Source organism: Argentina silus, assembly GCF_951799395.1.
Source record: "Argentina silus genome assembly, chromosome: 20".
Taxonomy (NCBI): Eukaryota; Metazoa; Chordata; class Actinopteri; order Argentiniformes; family Argentinidae; genus Argentina; species Argentina silus.
In genome coordinates, this window is record NC_139674.1 from 14,790,940 (window position 1) to 14,811,633 (window position 20,694).

The window sequence follows — 20,694 nt, forward strand, 5'->3', positions numbered from 1 at the left end:
AGGTCTTGTAGCATTGTAAGGGAAAGACCAAGATGGAATTGATTATTGCAGAACCAATTCCTTACCTACGGCACAGCCTAGTGGACAAACTTATGGATGTAAAGGTCAGTGTACTGTACAAATGTCTGTTATTTTAGATTTCACATTATCATCATCGGTATTAGTCATCTGTGGTGATCAATCTCAGGGTCTGTGCGAAAATCACAAAGCGTCTGTGCAAAACCACAAAGAGAGTCGACAATACTGTTTATTTCGAAATAACTAAATGCAAGTCTTGCTCAGAGCGTCAACTTCACCTGTACAGCACATCAAGAAGAGGACATATTCATCACAATGGTATATTATACAGTATATGGATCATAAATTGCGGTTAAATTCACAGTATCCATAGCACCCAGTCGACCAGAGGTTAACGAATACAGTAAGCGATACAGTAATACCTACTTCTTACATCCAGTTCAGTTTGATAATACATTGCTTATCATGATTGGAAAAAGCACCCGTTTGCTGCGCAGCGTCAAATACCTGATGGACTATAATGGGCGTTCCCCTCGGAGGAGAGTTTGATCTCTAACGCAGCGAGAGACAGGGATCTCAAAACAGGCCAATCTATACGGCGTGATCTGGAGTTCCCTCTTTGGAGAAATTGCACTTTCTTTTTCTTCATATTTTATTTTTTCTTCGTAAATGGACATTCTTCAAAAGCTGCCCTCCTTCATCTGTTTCACTCTAAATACCTACTAAGACTGGGGGGGTTGGGGGGGGGAGGCTTTTAAACCATCTTTTGAGTGGTTGTTTTAAGCTTTAGCAGTATCAACCCCTTCTGAACTGGGGTCAGTTATTTTAACAAGCTGTTTTACAGAAGACATTTATTCTCCCGCTGGATGCGAACAGGCAGCGAGAGCTATTTCTGCCGTGAGAATATTTATGGCTTCCCTCTGAGCGGCTAAGTCTGTAATGGATGAGGATACGCTGTGCTATTTAGGACAGATCCAAATAGGTTCCTGCGATGTGAAAACAGCTCTAAAAGGCTTTCATGATAATATATACACTCACCGAGCACTTTATCAGGAACACTATACTAATACTGGGTAGGGCCTCCCTTTATTAGGAATACTATACTAATACTGGGTAGGGCCTCCCTTTATTAGAACACTATACTAATACTGGGTAGGGTCTCCCTTTATTAGGAATACTATACTAATACTGGGTTGGGCCTCCCTTTATTAGGAATACTATACTAATACTGGGTAGGGCCTCCCTTTATTAGGAACACTATACTAATACTGGGTAGGGCCTCCCTTTGCTCTCAAAACAGCCTCAATTCTTCGTGGCGTTGATTCCACAAGATGTTGGAAACATTCCTTTGAGATTCTGGTCCAGGTTGACATGATTGCATCACGCAATTCCTGCAGATTTCTCAGGTGCACTTTCAAGCTGTGAATCTCTCATTCTACCACATCCCAAAGGTGACTGGGAAGGCCACTGAAGAACACTGAACTCACTGTCATGTTCATGAAACCAGTTTGAGACGACTTTTGCTTTGTGACATGGTGCATTATCATGCTGGAAGTAGCCATGAGAAGATGGGTAAACTGTGGCCATGAAAGGATGCACATGGTCAGCAACAACACTCAAATAGGCTGTGGCATTCAAGCGATGATTGATTGGTATTAACTGGCCCAAAGTGTGCCAAGAAAACATTCCCCACACCATTACACCACCTCCACCATGAGAAGGTGTACAGGTGTTCCTAATAAAGTGCTCTGTGAGTGTATTATGATTTAACAAACTATTAAATTCTTGACATAAATATGCAGTGGAGACATGCAGTCTCAGCGCAGACTTGGAAGAGAAGCTGACCACCACTAGACAGAGGGAAATAGCTGATGGAGAGGTTCCAATGATATTGTAGTCTGAGATATAGATTCTTGAGTGGATTTCTTTTCAAGACTTGACAGTTAAGAGGGGTTACATGAGAGCAGATACACGAGCAGATAGATGAGCTGTACATTTGGCCTGGGAGTGGGGGAAGATGACCTGAATTGCTTTAACAATCCAGTTAAGAGAGGTTACATGACTACATTTGGACTGGGAGCAGGGAAAGATGACCTGAATTGCTCTAGCAATCCTTCAATGATAACAGTGAAAGATAAAACATGTTTACGGCCCTCTGTTTGAGTAATGTGCATTGCCTGATGGCCTTAAACAGACACATCCTCCAAGCTGATCATAACAAACCTCTGTCCCGTTCCTGTGTCCCCCACCAAATGAAATATGGATCATGTCAAACAATAATAGAACGGAACAAATCCGAGACGTGATGTTACCTTGAGGAATTCATAAACATCACCCATCACCCACACCCTAAACCCATGGAGCTCATTCAGGCCTGGGGTGTCTCAGCTAGCGGGGAAGGCAGACCAGACACAAACAGTAAATAAATAAGCAGGAAGGTTTTCCGTGGTCATCCTTCCCCCATCTCTCTGATTCTGCAGTGTCCGCCTCGAACTGTTGCTAGGTGTTGCTTCCGTTCTGATGGCGGGAGGAATCTCGGATACGCGGGGACATCTGGAGAGCGTCACCGGGAACGTTGTCGCTCCTCCGACATCACCTCTTATTCCTGAGGATGGGCCGCGGCCCCGGATGCGTTGCCGTGTGCCGTTTGTGTTATTGTCTCTGCGTTGCCATGGTGGACTAAAACGATGGTGCAGCGTCCACAGATGATAACAGGGTGGACGGAATCAGCTGCCAAAAAATGTCTCTCCTTTCTCTTCTGCTCTCCCTCCCTCTTCCAACTCTCTCTCTCTCCCTCAGCTCCTCCACTCGTCTCTCCGTTATGTAAGGGTACGAGACACTGAAGTACTTGAAATAAACCATGTATAAAAAGTGTCCCCGTTAAAACAGTCCTTGTCACTTCTGTTATTTAAACTTGTGTCCAGTGTTTAACAATGGCACAAACATTCTGAGCAAAGACATCAAAGTGCTTTGTTTAAAAGTGGTGTGTGTACATTTGAAATCCTGTGCCTTGTTCTATGTCTGGTCTGTTTTTGCATCTCATTTTGTGGTAATTAAGATCCAAACTGGTGTTTTGATAAAATGTGTATTTGGATTAAAAGGTTTCAATCTCTGGGCTTCCTTCCTCTCCTCGGTAAGATCAGTCAGTGATAACAGAGGTAGCTGATGATTAGCTTTGGTATGTTCAGTTGAACTACGACCTCCACAGCTCTGATACCCAGCATCCTCCTCAGTGCAACTCTGCTCAGGTGCTGCAGACTCAGGGGCGTACCTACGGACAGAAAACAGCAGGGGTTAATGGGAGATGTAGTCTTTACAAGCAATATATAGAACATGGGTGCACACAGGTTGAATATATTACATTTACCACACTCTCACATACACTCTCTCACACGTACGCATGCACACTTCTGTCAAGAAACGTATTTAATTAATGAATTAATTTATAATTGAATCAAATATGTTGTAATGTTTATAGCCGCAAGTCACAACGTCCTTCTACACTTCTGAAAATAAGGTTCTGCCTCAGGTTATTTTTTTTGTTGCCTAGATACTGTTGCTGTGTGCCTGGACACACAGTCCGAGTCTCACATTCCATGAGTGGTTCTGTGGCGGTGGAATCTGGGTTTGGGTCTCCTCCTCTCTGGTGTGTCAGTCACAGAACCGCCAGGCCAACCTGAACATCCCTGACTAGGACACTGTCTAATTTATAGACCGCAGGAAACATGAGGGAGAAGAACTCTCTGAACCTGAAATGTACTTTGAAAAATAAGCTCTTGGCGCCATCTACTGGTGACATTTTGGCATTGCAACAAAAAAAAAAACGATTTCTGCGGTATTAACACCGTTCACACTAAAACGTACTTTCATAGAACGCTAAACAGAGCTCCGATGGAGAGCCGAGTCTGGTGAAGTCGATGGGTTTCTTTTCGTTTTTGTCTCTGGCATACACGTTCCCCCCAAACTCTACCAGCATCTCAATCATGTCCACACTCTCCACTTTAGCAGCATGGTGCAGGGGCGTCTCGTGCAGCCTGGCAGCATTCACCATAGCACCTAGGGAATCACAGGAAACAGGAAATACAACAGACACTCTGGTGCTGCTTCACAACAGAGATGGTTACCCTGGTTGTCTTAGGCCTGTTTCTAACATAAACTATTCCCCAGCTCACCTGCGTTGAGTAGCACCTTGACACAGTCTGTGTGCTGGTGGGCACACGCCACGTGCAACGGGGTCCCGTAATACAGGTCATAGGCCTCCAGACTGGCACCTTTGGCAATCATGAGCTTCACACAGTCAGAGTTACCTGAGACACAAGAGCATATTGTGTTTAGCACACACACACACACACACACACACACACACACACACACACACACACACACACACACACACACACACTTACCCCCCATGCAGGCCTCATGCAGGGCTGATGTGGTTCGGGAGGTGAGGGTGGGGTTGACCTTTGCCCCGTGGTCCAACAGCAGCCTCACACAGTCCAAACTCCCCACTGAACAGGCCTCGCACAGAGGGGTGCTGCCATCCACGTTGCGCGCATCCACCTGCAGGAACAACACATTTATATGACAAGGGTGACGCTTAATTCGCACAACAGCGCCATCTGTTGGTGGGGCCGGGCCCTGAATGACAAAACGCCACTGGCATCTGCCTACAGGAACAACACCAACACACAACCATTTCAATATCTGTGGATTGCATCATAGCAACAACAGGGCATCTGTTGTCCTTGCATAACAAGCTCGGGTTGGCAGGGTCACAGAACAGGACATGACAATCACAAGACACAAGCTGATGAACGTACGTCCCTTTGCTGTGCACACATCGCTCTTATTCTCCTCTAGAGCTGTGTTTCTCACCTGTGTCTCCTCTGACAGATCGTTGACTCTCTCTCATACCTGCCCCCTCCCTCACCTGTGTCTCCTCTGACAGATCGTTGACTCTCTCTCATACCTGCCCCCTCCCTCACCTGTGTCTCCTCTGACAGATTGTTGACTCTCTCTCACACCGCCCCCCCCCCCCCCCTTGTCTCACCTGTGTCTTCTCTGACAGATCGTAGATTCTCTCTCCCACCTGCTCCCCCCCTTGTCTCACCTGTGTCTTCTCTGACAGATCGTTGACTCTCACTCCCACCTGTCCCCTCCCTCCCGCCTCACCTGTGCCCCAGCCTCCAGCAGCAGCCTGGCACATTGCGTCTGTCCCTTGATGCAAGCCTCATGCAGGGGGGTGATGGAGTCCACCGCCACTATGTTGACTGAGGCTCCGCTCTGGATGAGCTGCTGCAGCCGGGATGCCTGGCCCTCAGAAGCCGCCTTGTGCACATCTGTTCTCTCCGACCAGCAGCCTGCGAACAGCGCGACAAGTACCCAACCCCAGAAGGGCAAAGAGATCAGGAGGATTTGTGGAAGTTATTCAGGTGGCAAAGTCTATCATTGCGCAAATCGTCAGCGAGACGACCGATCATATATGAACTCAAATATCTGCAGCAAATACGTTACGGGGTAAAACATTTTTCGATACATGACAAAGTCTCCGACTCTATCTGTCCATAGGACTGTACAGAGGAGGAGAACACCAAGCAACAATAGTGGATCTCTGGTGAGTCTCGGAGGGCACAGACACATGTTTATGTGGTAGGTCCGCTCTGGCTAGGCTATGACCAACATGTTAGCAATCAGTAACAGATACCTCTATTTTATGCTTTGCTACACTCACCAATATCTCCAAAGAAGTATGGTCTGGCAGTTTCAACCTCCATTTGTATTCTTCTAAATTCCCGATTATCTTGTTACATCGACATTACAGTAAACAAACGCATACGAACCCTGTGTTTACATGCGGCACTGACATATCACGTGGCTGCTTGAGGGAATGATGGGAGTTGTAGTGTTATACAGAGAGGATTGTGGCATGTGTAGTCATAGTGGCTAAAAGTTCACTGTCTTGTTCACCTTTATTGCTCCAGGTGGTAGCCTTCCATCGTATCATATAACATCAGTCATTTCTCTACCAAAAATGTAATCAGTAAGTGTCATCATAATCATCGTCATCAGTATCGTCATTAGATTTAGGCTATCATTTTCATAATCAATAAGCTTTTTCCAATGGTCAGGAAAATTCAATGATCTCATATGCTAGGCTATCTGCAGAATAAATGTTTTTTTCTTTCTAAAGCTGTTTGCTCTTTCACATTCACACTCCCAAATCAAAAATAATTATCATGTTAGAAAAGAATGAAAGAAATTATTATTGCAATAAAGAATGGCAATGAAATAAATGCAATTCTTTTTTATTATGTATAATCGCTGGTGATTATCATTCGTTTTTTCCAGGGAATGTGAATAGGCTGGTGAAGACTTTGGTGGCAGATCTCTTCATCCTGGTGAGGAGGGAAGGTTTGCGGCTCTTCTCTGTGGGTGGAGAGGAGGATGCAGGATCATCTCTCCCTTGAACCTTGAAAGACTCTGCAATGAAAGGCAGATGGTATAGGTGTGCAGCTTGTCTCGTCAATTCAGTTGAATGTGCAAAATCGTTAATCAAAGTACATGGGTCATGTTTTCAATCTAGACTGAGCAATGGTTTACTTACCTGTATGGTAAACAGTCGGGGAAGGGCTCTGAGGTTGGCACTTCATGGACTTGTGGGGACTGCAGTCCTTGTTGCCTACTTTCTTGGAGCCCTGAATGTTGAGAAAAGGTGCAATAATACCCATCTGGAAATGCCTTACATGTTGCAGTTTATCAAGCCCAATACGCAATACAAACTAAAATACTCCACAAATATGAATATAAATATGTAATTGTGTATCAATTAATGAAAGACAACCCAGTGTTATCGATGAACGTTTTGAAAGATCTGTAGTATGTGTAATATACCTTTGCATTGCTAAACCACATTTTAGGTGACTTCAAGTCAGAGAATAATTTTCTCTTCCTCCGTTTCTTGACTGCCTGTGCTGCACCACATGCGCCGAGAAGCTCCTTTGTCAATGAGACGACCAAAACATTGACAATTGCTGGATCTTCGGATGTCACCGCCATCTTAAGTCCTTCCTCGCTACCGAACTCTCGCACGAGCTCCTTGTGCACATTCCTGTGGATTTTATGGATCTTAAGACCCTGAGGATAGGCCTGAGTCTGTGGGAGGCCTGATGCTGCACAGAACTCTGAGAGGACCCTCGCTGGGACGCCTCTGCACTTCTCACCTACATCTCTCTCAGATGTGGTGGGGAATATGTCTGTCAGCAGTTTGATGCATAGCAAATGTACCAAGCAGCTATAGTCATCCTTGTCCAAGTTTGGCATGACTTGGGAAGGGGAGGGGCCATGTTCGCTGATATCTGGAATCACATCACGACACAGGGGAGAAACCCTTTTTGATAGGGTTAGGATCTCATCTGTACCGTTAGGGTCCTCTACCAAATCTATCACTCCTTGAATGATATCGCTTATGGCCAAGCTGGTGCCTGACTCAAGGGAGGGTTTGGCTGCAGCTTTGATGAAACTTTCACTTGATTCAATTGACAGCGCATCCATCATTTGCCTTATCATTGCCTTGGAAAACACAGTTTCATCATCTTCTGACTCTGTCTGATGAATTTGTATCGGAATGACCATACAAGTAGAGGTGCTCTGGTCCCTCTGGGTTCGAAGATCAGAGACAGCCGTCTCTCTTTCATCAGACTTTCCTGATGATGCTGGTCGCAGATCGCTAACAAAGCGGTGAACCAATTCCTCCGCAAAAATATGGAGAAGCTGTGAGGACAACTTCCTGGATGCGACACATTGCTTCTGTCCCCATTGCAGTCTTGACAGAATCGAATCAGAGGCACTCCTACCTGCTGTCCATGTTAGGACATGTGGAGTGCTGTGGCTATCACTAATAAGCTGGCTAACCTCATCTGCATATTCACTGCTGAAGACGTGGAGGGTCCCAGTGGAGATCAGGCTCTCTACCTCCGTAGCAACAGAGGGCGGTCCATTCGTACGAGTTCGCTTCACACTTCGCACCACCTTCTCAGCTATTGCCCCGGCAGTTTTCCTGATTTTGTCCATCAGTGTACCTGGCAGCGTGTCCTCAATGCCACATGAGTCCTGGATAATTGTTTGCCTTATAATAGGACATCCAGGATCTGGCATCTCATCAGGGATGGGAGTGCCTGGTAAGGTGACCTCCCATTCAGACCGTCTGGCCGTTGAGGAGGACCTTGAGTGGGAGGAGTGGGAGGAGTGGGGGGAGGGCTCTCGTGCCTTCAGGACGACAGCACCCCTACAGCTCAATGTGTCTGTATCCTCCATACAAGCAGCATCTTCCACACCAGCTGTGACACTGCTCTGGTCATTGATGACGGCAGGTATTGAGTCATCACATTGGCTGGTTGACCTGTCTTTGTGAATGGTTCTCTGCTGTGTGAGAAACCCCTTCACTTTCCTCTGCACACTACGGTACATACTGAGGGCAACAGTCCAGATCCTCTTCTCAGACAGAGCTCCAGTTTCACCATTCAAACTCAATGATGCGATGGGTTCACTGAGCTCCCGGAAGTCTGTCACGATGCTTTCAACAACATCAGTGGCAGTATCAGCAGGCAGGGAGTCTTCCCCCAGCATGCAAGAGGATTCAAACAGGACTTCGCTCACACCCTGGACAGCTTTAGACTGAAACTCCTGACTAAGAAGTTTTTCGAGGCTCTGGGTGGAGAGAGAGCGGAAAGATGCAACATCTTTGTTAGATGTTGTGCTGCCATCCAGATTAAGGCGGGAATTTGGCACACAATCATCTTGCAGAGATTCTTCTGCTGGCGATGGTGACCTTGACATGTCTCCCAGACAAGAGAGGACTCCACCTACAAGCTTGGTGACCTCAAGTGACTCATTTGATCTGCTTGGTCCCACAGTGGAGAAACACTGTTCCGTTGACATTTCATCCTCGTATGTCATTAGGATGGTTGAAATGACCTCTTTGGTGGAATTGGTCAGTAGAGGCTCATTTTCTACAATGTCCGGTTGAGCCCAGAGAAGTTTAGAGTCCTCACTGAGACCCCGTCGTAGGGTTACTTCAGCACTGCGGCTGGGCAGGTGGAGGTCACTCTTACTCACTTCCCTTTCCTGGTGTGACTGATGCACGGACTCTTCAGTGGTATGTCCAGATGGCTCTAGACATTTCTTGCCAGAAATGTTCAGTATTTTGGTTTTCTGTTGATGGGCAAAGTCCTTTATTTTTTCATGTATTCTGTTATACAACCTCACCGAAGCACACCAGATCCTTCTCTGGAGTGTCTGAGCATTTTTCTGCTCTCCCTCTGTGGGTTCTGCCATGACCTTCATGTCCGTAATAAAGACATCAACAATTCCAGACGCTGCAGAATCAGCACGCTCCTGGTTGGTAACAGCAGTGGAGGCCTCATTTGGCGAAGCAACCTGTTCACTAGTTAAGCTACTGTCGGACTTAACTAGGAAATCACTCACTGCGTGAGTGGCCTTTTTCCTAAATTCCTCACTTGCGACTTTTTGCAGGTAAAGGTCACAGGTCGAAGAATTGCTTCGTAAACTGAGGCTGCAGGTGGAACCATTTTTACTCCTATTTTGGCTTCTCTCGGATCTGCTCATCAGCTCGTCGAGATCTTCAAAAGAACCACCATGTAATGACAAAATCGTCATCTTCTCAGTAAGGGAATCCATCACATCACGATCACTCCCATCAAGTTGATCCTCCATTATTCCAGAGATGGTGGTCATAACTTGCCCTGTTAGACACCTGCTCTCTTGCTCCACTTCTGTCTCATCAGAGTGGGTGGTTTCCTCATCAGCCAAAGACTCTCTGGGGGTGATTGTCTTCAGGATGGCAGAGATCTCACTCATCATCTCCTCAGGGGTCTGGGAGCGTGAGTCTTCCTCTCTTGCAAACGTCACTGGGGAGGTGTAACGTGAGGATCCACTCTGAATGGCCACTGATATGACCGAATCAATTTGTTTGGCCACACCAGCCATCATGGCAGCGGTCAGATTAGGAGAGGAGCTTCCGGATGAATTCCTGGCAAGGTCGGTAAGTGACTGCTGCAGGCTGTTGTGGAGACAGGTGAAGAGGCTCTCCTCTGAGACACCTGAGAGAAGTCTAAGGGGCTCTGTCTGCACCTCAGACTGAGGGGTTGGGGTCCTTAAGCATAACACAGAAATCCTTACAGTCCAGACTTAAATTTTTTAGATAGATTTATATGGTATGGGAGTGTTAGATTCATCGAATTTATTATTATGAATTACTTGGAAACTATAATGGTAACAGTGTAACTACCTTATAATTACCTAGGAATAACTTGGTTACTGGGTAATTCATTGAAACAAATATTAACAATTGTCATTTTGGTTAAAAGTTGGTTAAAACATAACCAAGTACCCATTGTTACCAAGTAAATACATAGTAAATATCAAATCATTATGAGTGGTAGTAGGACTGTAAAATAAAGCGTTACCAGACTATGTATAGAAGTCTTGTGGAACGTATGTGTAGCATATAAACATCTAAATAGCTATTAACATCAAACACTTTATAAGCACACAGTAACAAGTCTGCAAGGAAGAATATTTGTGAACTTACCTCAATCTTGTAGGCAGGGGCACATCGCACCCACCGCGGCCAATCGTACGGTTCTCCTTACCGATGCTGTTTGTTCTACGGCTGCTGGTGGAGGACTTCCCACTACCGCTCCTCTTGGGAACCTCAGCCTCATCGAACAGAACCTCTCGAGAGTGGGAGTCAGCCTTGTGGCTTTTCCGGCTTGATGCTGATAAGGATCTCGTTGACGTTGGAGAGGTCGCATCATGCCTCTTGACCCCCAACACCTGGTAGAGGCCTGGCAGGATGAGCTTCATCACGGCCTCTGAGAGGAGCTGTAAGATCCTCAAACACAGGTTGGCAAGCTGTGCTTTTGTCTCCTGTATTCCACAAAGAAGATACAGTGTTTTAAATGTACGTCTCTCAAGTGCCAACTGAACAAAGAGTTACGTAACATAAAGCAGAGTAGTAATGATATTCTGAATTACATATCAGCAGAAATCTTACCGGGTCAAAGTCGCCATCACGGATCGTGATCCACTGCCTGAAAACAAGATTGTAAGATTTGTAAGTGATAGTACACAAAGATGAACAGTCAATCAATCTAGTTTCAAATATGATCCTATTGCCCAGAGGGATTTATGGTACCAAAGGAGAGAGAACATACTCCTCAGTTAGGTTCTGCAGGAAGTCGATAATCAGTGAATGATAGTCCTTCTGATCTCCATCACTGCTGGATCTCTGCTTTTCAGTGCCCATCGTACTGCTGAGATTCCTCTTCTCCTAATAGAAATTAATTCAATATGGGTGAATACATAAGCTACACACAAGCTACAAGCTAGAGCATATTGTTCTACGAACACACAACTATCCACATCATTATGTTCAATGATCACACTCATGGGATGAGGTGAATAATACCATGTGTAAAAGTCATGACAAACTAACCATCTCATTTCCAGCTTCAGAGGGCAGGTCTTCCACCCTGCAGACAGGCAGGTCAGGAGACTGGGACGGGCTGCTATGGTCATAAACAGAGGAGAGTGACAGATAAATAAAAGCAACTTAATCTCACAGTCTCATTCTAGGGGCTCCAACATGTGCAAAAATGGGTCAAATAGATGAAATGACACATAATCCAATGGGAGTCTTGAATACTGCAACTACCTGACTGGTTAATTACCTTACCTGGCTAGTTAATGGCCTTACCTGATTGGTTGATGGCCTTACCTGACTGGTTAATGGCCTTAGCTGACTGGTTAAAGGCCTTCCCTGACTGGTTAATGGCCTTAGCTGACTGGTTAAAGGCCTTACCTGACCTCTTAATGGCCTTAGCTGACTGGTTAAAGGCCTTCCCTGACTGGTTAATGGCCTTACCTGACTTGGTTAATGGCCTTACCTGATTGGTTGATGGCCTTACCTGACTGGTTAATGGCCTTACCTGACTGGTTAATGGCCTTATCTGGCTAGTTAATGGCCTTACCTGATTGGTTGATGGCCTTACCTGACTGGTTAATGGCCTTACCTGACTAGTTAATGGCCTTACCTGATTGGTTGATGGCCTTACCTGACTGATTAATGGCCTTATCTGACTGGTTGATGGCCTTACCTGACTGATTAATGGCCTTATCTGACTGGTTAATGGCCTTACCTGACTGATTAATGGCCTTATCTGACTGGTTAATGGCCTTACCTGACTGATTAATGGCCTTATCTGACTGGTTAATGGCCTTACCTGACTGATTAATGGCCTTATCTGACTGGTTAATGGTCTTACCTGACTGTCTCTGTGTCAATGCTCTCCAGGATCATCTTCACTTCAACAGGAGGTGCAGGAACAGGGGATGATCTTTCAGGCTGCAATAACCAAAGATAATGTTGTTAAGGTTAAGAGTAGTCCTCGAAGTCTGATCTAAAGACACTTTTAACACAGCTTTGATGAGCTGTTTCTACATGTTTCTAAGATGTCTGTTGTTAAGACACATATCACACCAATAAAAAGCTTCTTCAGAATAAGCTGCAGGGCATGATGGCATTCAGGTATAAAACATGTCCAAACCTTGTTAATGTCTTCCATGATGGGAGCTCCAATTCATTCAAGTAGCCGTAGTACACAGAGAGCAAGTGAGCGCATCAAATGTTACTTTCTGACTGACATCCCAGGTTTCGTCTCTATATATAGTCTGCCGACGCTATGACGTCATCCGCTATGACATCACTAAGGCGCAAGACAGTTTTGACACAACCACGGAACGGGTCGGTTGACGCTCCGTGAACCTTGGGATAATTTCCTATGTAATTTGTAAACCCAAAACGAAATAACCAATAAAACTACTTGTTTATTCCATTTCTAAAGCTTCCGACTGGTCGTCGATGGCGATTTTTTGTCCTGTCCTGTTATTAAAGTGGGATAAAAAGAATCAGCTGAGTAATAAAAGAACCACAGCAACCACATCACGCGCAGCTGCTCTAACTCCCACTCATCCATCATGCATTACGAGCCGGTCATAAGAGTCCTGGATACAGGGCAAGTATAATGTGTTTCAATGCAAGTGGGTGGAATACATTGAACCCTTAAGTCCTTCAAACCAAATCCACTTAGAGCAAAATGTGTCCCCGGTTCGGTTGGCGACCACGTGCTGGAGCCCCAGCCAGAGGCCGGGGTGTGGGGTGAGGCCAGAGGCCGCGGTGTGGGGTGAGGCCAGAGGTCGGGGTGTGGGGTGAGGCCAGGGACGGTCTGGGAAAACAAACCGGCCCTGGACTTTCAGCCGACGGGGAGTCGCTCGCGTCGCTCACCGGTGCCGCAGCCCACAGATCGACCACCGGCCCACGGCCCACAGATCGACCGTGCTCCAGATGTCAGTCCGTTTCTGGGTGAGGCCGAGGTTGGGCGAGGCAGGTCGGGTAGGAGAGGGGGAGGTGAGGGATGAAGAGGAGAGGAGGAGAGAGGAGAGGAATGTGAGATGTCAGGCGATGGGGGGCAGAGACAAGGGAGAGGTTAGAAGTAATGTGTAAATGTTCATGTAATTCACTCACCCTTATCTTACTAACTTATTTCATGTGACGGAGACGCACCAGTAGGGACATTCCTTATGTAACCAAGAGTTAACAAGATAATAAACTCATAAAACTCACTGGTACTTTACATACTCACCATGAGCTGGTGTTGGACAGGTTGTTTCGTCCGGGTCGACACTTACTGGGATGATATCAGCCCCGTCGTTCCGCCATAGTTCAATACAAGGAGCTAGGCTGCCCTCAGGTGGTGAAAAGTGTACGTGCATGTCTCCGAACAGAATCAGACTGCTAAGTGTGTCTCATAACTATTTCCTTGCATCCTTCTCAAAATGCTTTGGAGGATCCGCAGTGTGCTTCTGACACACACACACACACACACACACACACACACACACACACACACACACACACACACACACACACACACTTTAGTGAAGGAAGCGAGGATAGGGCATAAGGAATCTAATGGACTTGATTCTCCCTTGCTCTGTTACGATGCTGACACAACATATAACAACGTATTTGGTGTGACTGGGCATCCCGGCCGGGTGACTGGGCCGGGTCCGGGTGACTGGGCATCCCGGCCGGGTGACTGGGCCGGGTCCGGGTGACTGGGCATCCCGGCCGGGTCGGCCTGACGCACCTTGCTGCGAAGGACTTTGGCGCCTTGTAGCGGTAACCTATGGTGACAACTTCATCTTCTCAAGACTGTTAATAACCCCTTTCTCCCCATACACACATCCGTAAGGCATTCACATTGATCATAATTTAAACTATAAGATATTCGATATAGGCTATGTCTGTAATACCTGCAGAGATGTTTCAGTGATTTGAACGTCAGCCTCTACACTTTAAATCTGGATGCGTACGATAGTTAAAGCCTATTAAAACAGAAAACAATTATCCAATAAACAACAGGCAGGCACCATTCCGAAAAATATTAAAAATGTATTTGACAAATATAGGACTATAGACATAACCCACAACAACGCACAAAGGAAATGTCCTAACTAAGCTTATTCTGTTAGCTAGCTCGTAAACTACCCATATCTGTGTCTCCATCGAGCTCCATTAAGACTTCCTGTTTCGTTTTTCGCCGTTTTCGCGACTTCAAAATAAAAGTTAAGAGATTAATAGAAAGTGATGGGAATCACAATATTTTCAATATTTCACAATCTTATTTTTGCTGAAATAAGCACAAATTGCCCAACAGAAAATATATACAATTTCGAAAAAGAAGTGTTTTTCTTAACAATTTACATATTGGTGCAATTGCTTGTCATTTTACACATGCCTATTATATTTGTGTAAACTGGACCGTACAGACATATTTTTCAAGCATTTCAACTCATCTCTGGTACCACTCGGCAACACTTCTAGAATACAGACCAGGTGAGTTCGAGTCTAAAGCGATGTCTTAACAAATGTTGATGCACTCTTTACTGAGCCTTCTGGGGCAATGCTATACCAAACATTATATGGTTATGATTTATATATACATATTTATTAAGATAATTATCACATTGTTTGTGGTTCCTTGATCCCTATTTACCATGTTTAAATGCTAAATGAAGTTTAACTTGGCCTCTCTTATTTTGAATAAATTCTCATTTACATACATTTACATTCACCAGAAGTAGGTGGGCGGAGTTCCACTGTTGGAGCTCAGAGAACAGATGTTGTGCGCCGTGGCGTGCCAGCACTGACGTGACACGCTCAGTGACTCTGGACTAGCAGGAATGTTCCTTTAAGTCGGAGAAAAATGCAAAGAGACGGGGCGGAGCCGCAAGCCGCTGTCATTCTCGCAATATTCCTTAGATATATATATCTGCAGGCGAAAGCATTCAACATCAACTGCAAGGTAGCAGGTCCAGTGGAACAACCCAGTCTTCGGGTTTTGGCGTAGAAGAATCCTATATGCACATAATGGAATACCTTTCTCTTGGTGTCTGAATAGTTGTTTTTAGGTCAAATTCAAGTTGAACCTCTTTTATCGTCAGACTGTTTTTGAACGGGAGAGTCAGCTACACTGCCATTGAACCTGGGCACTTGGCTTTACATTCGTGGATGAAGTGTTGCATCTCCTTGCTACTTGAATAACTCCAGCGAGGTGTCGCGTTGCCTGTTCAGTGGAATACTGTCGGGTTCCCCTCTCCGAACCTCGTCTCGGAAAATACTTGCTCACAGGTCCGAACTATGAAGTTCTGGACTTTCTCTGCTGTGATGGCCTTGGTCATCCTACCTTACATTCGTGCAGGTTAGTAATTTCTCCTTTCCTGGGTCAATATGAGTGTGATATAAGCGACAGTCATTGTTTGCGCACTGTTCAACAATGTCGCGTTTCGCTCTGTCAGGACAATACGCGCGACAGTGACAAGTGCAGCGGCAGCCACAAAAGACTGCTCCTCGCTCCCTGCTTCTGCCGCCTACGGACTAGACCGTAGGTTCACATTCTGCTTGAGTAGGCTATATCCGTGACACATTTCTCGTCATGGTTTAAGTTCAGTTCTGAGTAGGTTGTATTGCTGAAATTCTAACCTGAATACATAGGAAGACCCACAAGTAGAAGAGCATTCTACTAATAATGTGAATGGGGGCATAACAATACTGACTTACCACCCATTGTTGACTGGCAACATTAGACTTAGATAAGTGCCCACTGCCCACATTATAAGCTGAATTATTGTGTTACACATTTTCAAAAGGGATGAAAACGCCGTTGTAAAATAACAGCGTTACGGTGCGCTGGTTGGCAGCAGAGAGGCCGTTAAAGATGTAAGTCTCACCCCGAGGGCGTTCTTAAATCCCACAAGTCTGGAACGCGTCTGGAACGCGTCTGTTTGCGCAATCTCCGAACACACATACACACACACACACACAATCTCCCAGTCAGCGGCAGGCAGGTGCACAATACACCGTTATCTCTCTGCAAAATATGTTATTATATATTTAAGTTCACACTCAGTACGATCCAGTCTCTCTCTTTCTCTCTCTCACACACTCACTCTCACACAAAGTTCTCTCTCTCTCTTTCTATATCCCTCTCCTCTCTTGCTCTCTCTCTCTCTCTCTCTCTCTCTCTCTCTCTCTCCATGTCCGGCTGTAGATGTGGGTCGCGTGGGGGTGGCCCCTCGCTGTGAGAGCAGGGCATGTAACCCCCGCATGGGGAACCTGGCACAGGGCCGCAGGGTCCTGACCCAGACCGTGTGTGGGTACAACGGGACCGAGCCCTACTGCTCCTACTCCGACCCCCCCCCCAACCAGCCCTGCGAGCCGGCCAAGTGCGGGAAGTGCAACGCCGCTCTCCCCCTGCAGGCCCACCTGGCCACCGCCATGGCGGACTCGTCCTTCAGACACCCCCACACCTGGTGGCAGTCCGCCGGGGGGGCGAGGTCCGAGACGGTGCAGCTGGACTTGGAGGCCGAGTTCTACTTCACCCACCTGATCGTGGTGTTCCGCTCTCCGCGGCCTGCCGCCATGACGTTGGAGCGCTCGCAGGACTTCGGGCGCTCCTGGAGGGCGCTGCAGCACTACGCCCGCAACTGCAGCGCCAGCTTCGGCCTGGCGGAGGGATCAGCTGGCCCAGACGGAGCCTCCTGCACCTCCAAGTACTCTGGAGCTTATCCCTGCATCCGGGGAGAGGTGAGAGGGCAACTGTGTGTGTGTGTGTGTGTGTGTGTGTGTGTGTGTGTGTGTATATCTAACCACGCGTGTGTGCGGGCGTGTCAGTGTGTGTATCTGACCGTGTGTGTGTGTGTGTGTGTGTGTGTGTGTGTGTATATCTAACCACGCGTGTGTGCGGGTGCGTCAGTGTGTGTATCTGACCGTGTGTGTGTGTGTGTGTGTGTGTCTCTTTGTGTGTGTGTCTGTGTGTGTGTGTGTGTGTGTGGAAATGAGGTGACAGACATACACAGACACAGGCAGGCCAACAGACAGGCAGTCAAACAAGCAGGTGTTAAGCAGCTCAGACACACACCTCCAGCTGTCCAGGATGTCCGCCGTCACTGCCACTTAGGTTAGCGGTGGATGATGAGCGGCTGGCTGGAGGGGGAGAAGACACCCACCGTCCGTCCCCCACCGTTCCCCCCCCACCCCCCAACCTGACCGGCATACTGCCCCCCACCCCCCAACCTGACCGGCATACTGCCCCGCGGTCAGGTTGGTCCTCCCAGACCTGCAGCACTGTAGAGGGGAATGGTAGCATAAACGTGTGTGTGTGTGTGTCTCCAGTATGTGTGCATGTGAGTGAACGTGCGTGTGTATGTGTGTGTGTGTGTGTGTGTGTGTGTGTGTGTGTGTGTGTGTGTGTGTGTATGTGTGTGTGTATGTGTGTGTGTATGTGTGTGTGTATGTGTGTGTGTATGTGTGTGTGTATGTGTGTGTGTATGTGTGTGTGTGTGTGTGTGTGTGTGTGTGTGTGTGTGCACGGGAGTGGGCTCCAGGCCGGGCGGCTCATTGATGTTAATTGAACCAGTGTGTGTGATTCTGCAGCTCCGGCTCAGACCGGCTCCTGAAGTGCAGCCACACTCCCTGCTTCCCGCTGGGATAGTCTGTGTAATGCATGGTAACTCTCCTCCCTGCTTCCCGCTGGGATAGTCTGTGTAATGCATGGTAACTCTCCTCCCTGCTTCCCGCTGGGATAGTCTGTGTAATGCATGGTAACTCTCCTCCCTGCTTCCCGCTGGGATAGTCTGTGTAATGCATGGTAACTCTCCTCCCTGCTCCAGGGGCTTTCCCAGGCATGATTCCCACATACGATCTTGTCATCTTTCTAAATGTGTGTGTGTGTGTGTGTGTGTGTGTGTGTGTGTGTGTGTGTGTGTGTGTGTGTGTGTGTGTGTGTGTGTGTGTGTGAGAAATAAAGATAAAGAGAGAGAGAGAGAGGAGGGGGAGAGGGAGGGAGAGAGAATGTGTGCGTGTGTGTGCGTGTGCGTGCGTGTTTGTGTCCGTGCGCATGTTTGGGTGAGAGCACTGTGACAATTGCTTGACCTTTACCCTTGAACTGTAACCTCCTAACCCTGAGGTCTGAGGGGGGCCTGACTCCACCGTGGCTGACACACGCTATTGTATTATTTATCTGTTGCAGTTAATTATTAACCAGAAGCAGCTATAAACTGTCTGTGGGCCTGTGGTGATGACAGCCAGCCATGTACTGTACAGAGGGAGGGGGGGGCACGTGTGTTTATGTTCACATTGAGGGCAAGGTGCACATGCAACGATGAAGGCCCTGTCAGTTTTTCACCAGTTCTATGTGTCAAGTGTGTGTGTGTGTGTGTGTGTGTGAGTGAGAGTGTGATTGTATGAGTTTGAGTGCTGAGTGTTTGGGCTTATTGGCTTAACTGTGTGGGTGTGAGTGAGTGAGTGAGCAAGCTTGCGTGCATGCATGCGTGCGTGCGTGTGTGTGTTTCTGCGTGTGTGTTTCTAGGCGAAGTGTGTGTGTGTGTGTGCGTGCGTGCGTGCGTGCGTGTGTGTTTCTACGCGAAGTGTGTGCGTGTGTGTGTGTGAATGATTAAGTGTTTCTGTATTTGTGTGTGTGTGTGTGTGCGCGAGTAAGTGTTTCTGTGTGTGTGTGTGTGTGTGTGTGTGTGTGTGTGTGTGTGTGTGTGTGTGAGTCAACGTGTTGAGTGTTTGGGTTCCTGAGATCAGATATGGGTGAGCTGTAATGGGTGACATCACAGAGGAGTGCTGTTGCTCAGGGCGACTCCAGCACGAGGAGCAGGTATTCTCAGCTTTCACCCCATCCTGCCACTGCTCACCACAAAGGCGTGTCATCCCTCATCCCGGGGCCGAGCGTGGCGTTCAGGGAAACCGGAGAGGCGTTTTGAGTGTGGCGGTGGTACGTTCTGACTGAGGAGCAGGACGTTCCGGTTCGCTGCATACAGGCTGCGGGGGTCCCTACGTTATTTATGGCTTCAGCTGGGCTGGAAGAATGTGTGTGTTTGTTATAGAGACTGTGACCTCGTTTGGGAGGGAGCTGTCCAGACAGACACACACACACACACACACACACACACACACACACGCCACACACACACACACACACGCATACACACAGAGCTCTCTGTCCGTCTGTCAGGGAGGAAATGCTGTTGCTCTGATGGATGTTGGTCCTGCAGACAAGACGCCCACCCTCACCCCTCTCCCCCATCCCTCTCCCTCTCCCCCCCATCCCTCTCCCACCCCCACCCCTCTCCCACTCCACCCCCACCCCTCTCCCCATCCCTCTCTCTCTCCCCCCCCCATCCCTCTCCCTCTCCCACCCCCACCCCTCTCCCACTCCACCCCCACCCCTCTCCCCCATCCCTCTCCCTCTCCCCCCATCCCTCTCCCTCTCCCTCTCCCCCCTATCCCTCTCCGTCTCCCACTCCCCCCCACCCCTCTCCTCTCCCTCTCCCACTCCCCCCCACCCCTCTCCCACTCCACCCCTCTCCCTCTCCCACTCCCCCCCACCCCTCTCCCACTTGACCCCCACCCCTCTCCCACTCCACCCCCACCCCTTTCCCCCCCACGCCCACCCCCACTCCCCCCTCCACCCCTCTCCCTCTCCCACTCCCCACACCCCTCTCCCTCTCCCCCCCCCACCCCTCCCCCACTCTCTCCATCAATGCCCATTGTCCCTATTTACCAGATTACAGTCCAACTGCTTTGATGGAGTTAGTGCTGTTAAAGCCAGACTTCCACAGTTTTTCTGATTTAAACAGGAAAGAGATTATGAGTGTCGAAATGCCACTTGCTGCCCTGCGGAAGGTTACTGGGGGGCGTCGCTGAGCTGAGAGGGGAACCTAGGCAACGACTTCATGTTTCTGGAATAAACCTTTTAAAGAGTTTATTCATTTGTGTGTGTATGCCTACATTTGTGTGTGTGTGTGTGTGTGTGTGTGTGTGTGTGTGTATGCCTACATTTGTGTGTGTGTGTGTGTGTGTGCGTGCGTGCGCGCGCAGTGAAGTCTGTGACATCTGCCTGCAGCTAGAGCATCAGAACGCCTCTTGTGGAATGTGTGTTCTGTTAGGGAATGTGTGTGAGTGTGTGAGCGTGTGAACCAGAATGTGTGTGTGTGTGTGTTTTTGTGTGTGTGTGCGTATGCGTG

At 47.8% G+C, this 20,694-nt stretch overlaps 3 protein-coding genes across 6 annotated transcripts in view; 1 reads left to right on the forward strand and 2 right to left on the reverse strand.

The window, feature by feature from the left end:
- Positions 1 to 284: 284 nt before the first annotated feature.
- Positions 285 to 5,873, reverse strand: asb13a.2 (ankyrin repeat and SOCS box containing 13a, tandem duplicate 2). 2 transcript variants are annotated; one of them, XM_083692078.1, is made up of 6 exons: positions 5,753 to 5,873; positions 5,194 to 5,381; positions 4,425 to 4,581; positions 4,191 to 4,325; positions 3,883 to 4,074; positions 285 to 3,289 (listed from the first exon to the last, which is right to left on the reverse strand). In XM_083692078.1, the coding sequence occupies exons 1-6, from the start codon at positions 5,793 to 5,795 to the stop codon at positions 3,162 to 3,164; spliced, it is 843 nt and encodes a 280-aa protein (XP_083548204.1). In that variant the 5' UTR covers positions 5,796 to 5,873; the 3' UTR covers positions 285 to 3,161. The 2 variants fall into 2 exon arrangements, with proteins under 2 accessions (XP_083548204.1, XP_083548203.1); XM_083692077.1 differs by having other exon boundaries at positions 4,191 to 4,581.
- Positions 5,874 to 6,327: 454 nt separating this feature from the next.
- LOC310820364 (uncharacterized protein) lies at positions 6,328 to 14,646 on the reverse strand. Of its 3 annotated transcripts, XM_083691954.1 has the most exons (9): positions 14,416 to 14,646; positions 12,648 to 13,962; positions 12,366 to 12,445; positions 11,537 to 11,609; positions 11,256 to 11,371; positions 11,096 to 11,132; positions 10,631 to 10,968; positions 6,626 to 6,716; positions 6,328 to 6,501 (listed from the first exon to the last, which is right to left on the reverse strand). In XM_083691954.1, exons 2-8 carry the CDS (start codon positions 12,663 to 12,665, stop codon positions 6,701 to 6,703), a joined length of 678 nt encoding a protein of 225 aa, XP_083548080.1. In that variant the 5' UTR covers positions 12,666 to 13,962; positions 14,416 to 14,646; the 3' UTR covers positions 6,328 to 6,501; positions 6,626 to 6,700. The 3 variants fall into 3 exon arrangements, with proteins under 3 accessions (XP_083548080.1, XP_083548081.1, XP_083548082.1); XM_083691955.1 differs by having other exon boundaries at positions 13,385 to 14,646; XM_083691956.1 differs by having other exon boundaries at positions 13,340 to 14,646.
- Positions 14,647 to 15,344: 698 nt separating this feature from the next.
- LOC310820332 (netrin-4-like) overlaps positions 15,345 to 20,694 on the forward strand; it is an 11,531-nt gene continuing 6,181 nt past the window's right edge. Inside the window, exons 1-3 of the mRNA XM_083691915.1 lie at positions 15,345 to 15,863; positions 16,713 to 17,248; positions 18,098 to 18,170. Coding sequence (XP_083548041.1) covers positions 15,803 to 15,863; positions 16,713 to 17,248; positions 18,098 to 18,170 — 670 coding nt within the window. The 5' untranslated portion in view covers positions 15,345 to 15,802. The remainder of the gene's footprint in view (positions 15,864 to 16,712; positions 17,249 to 18,097; positions 18,171 to 20,694) is intronic.

Excerpts from the sequence above, each read along its gene's own strand:
- asb13a.2 (XM_083692077.1), bottom strand. The coding sequence starts at position 5,795 with ATGGAGGTTGAAACTGCCAGACCATACTTCTTTGGAGATATTG. Across the intron at positions 5,382-5,752 it reads ATACTTCTTTGGAGATATTG|GCTGCTGGTCGGAGAGAACA; the intron begins GTGAGTGTAGCA and ends CGCTGTTCGCAG. Across the intron at positions 3,290-3,882 it reads CTGTTTAGCGTTCTATGAAA|GTACGCCCCTGAGTCTGCAG; the intron begins GTACGTTTTAGT and ends TTCTGTCCGTAG.
- LOC310820364 (XM_083691954.1), bottom strand. Across the intron at positions 11,372-11,536 it reads CTGAAGCTGGAAATGAGATG|GAGAAGAGGAATCTCAGCAG; the intron begins GTTAGTTTGTCA and ends AATTTCTATTAG. Across the intron at positions 11,133-11,255 it reads CTGCAGAACCTAACTGAGGA|GCAGTGGATCACGATCCGTG; the intron begins GTATGTTCTCTC and ends TCTTGTTTTCAG.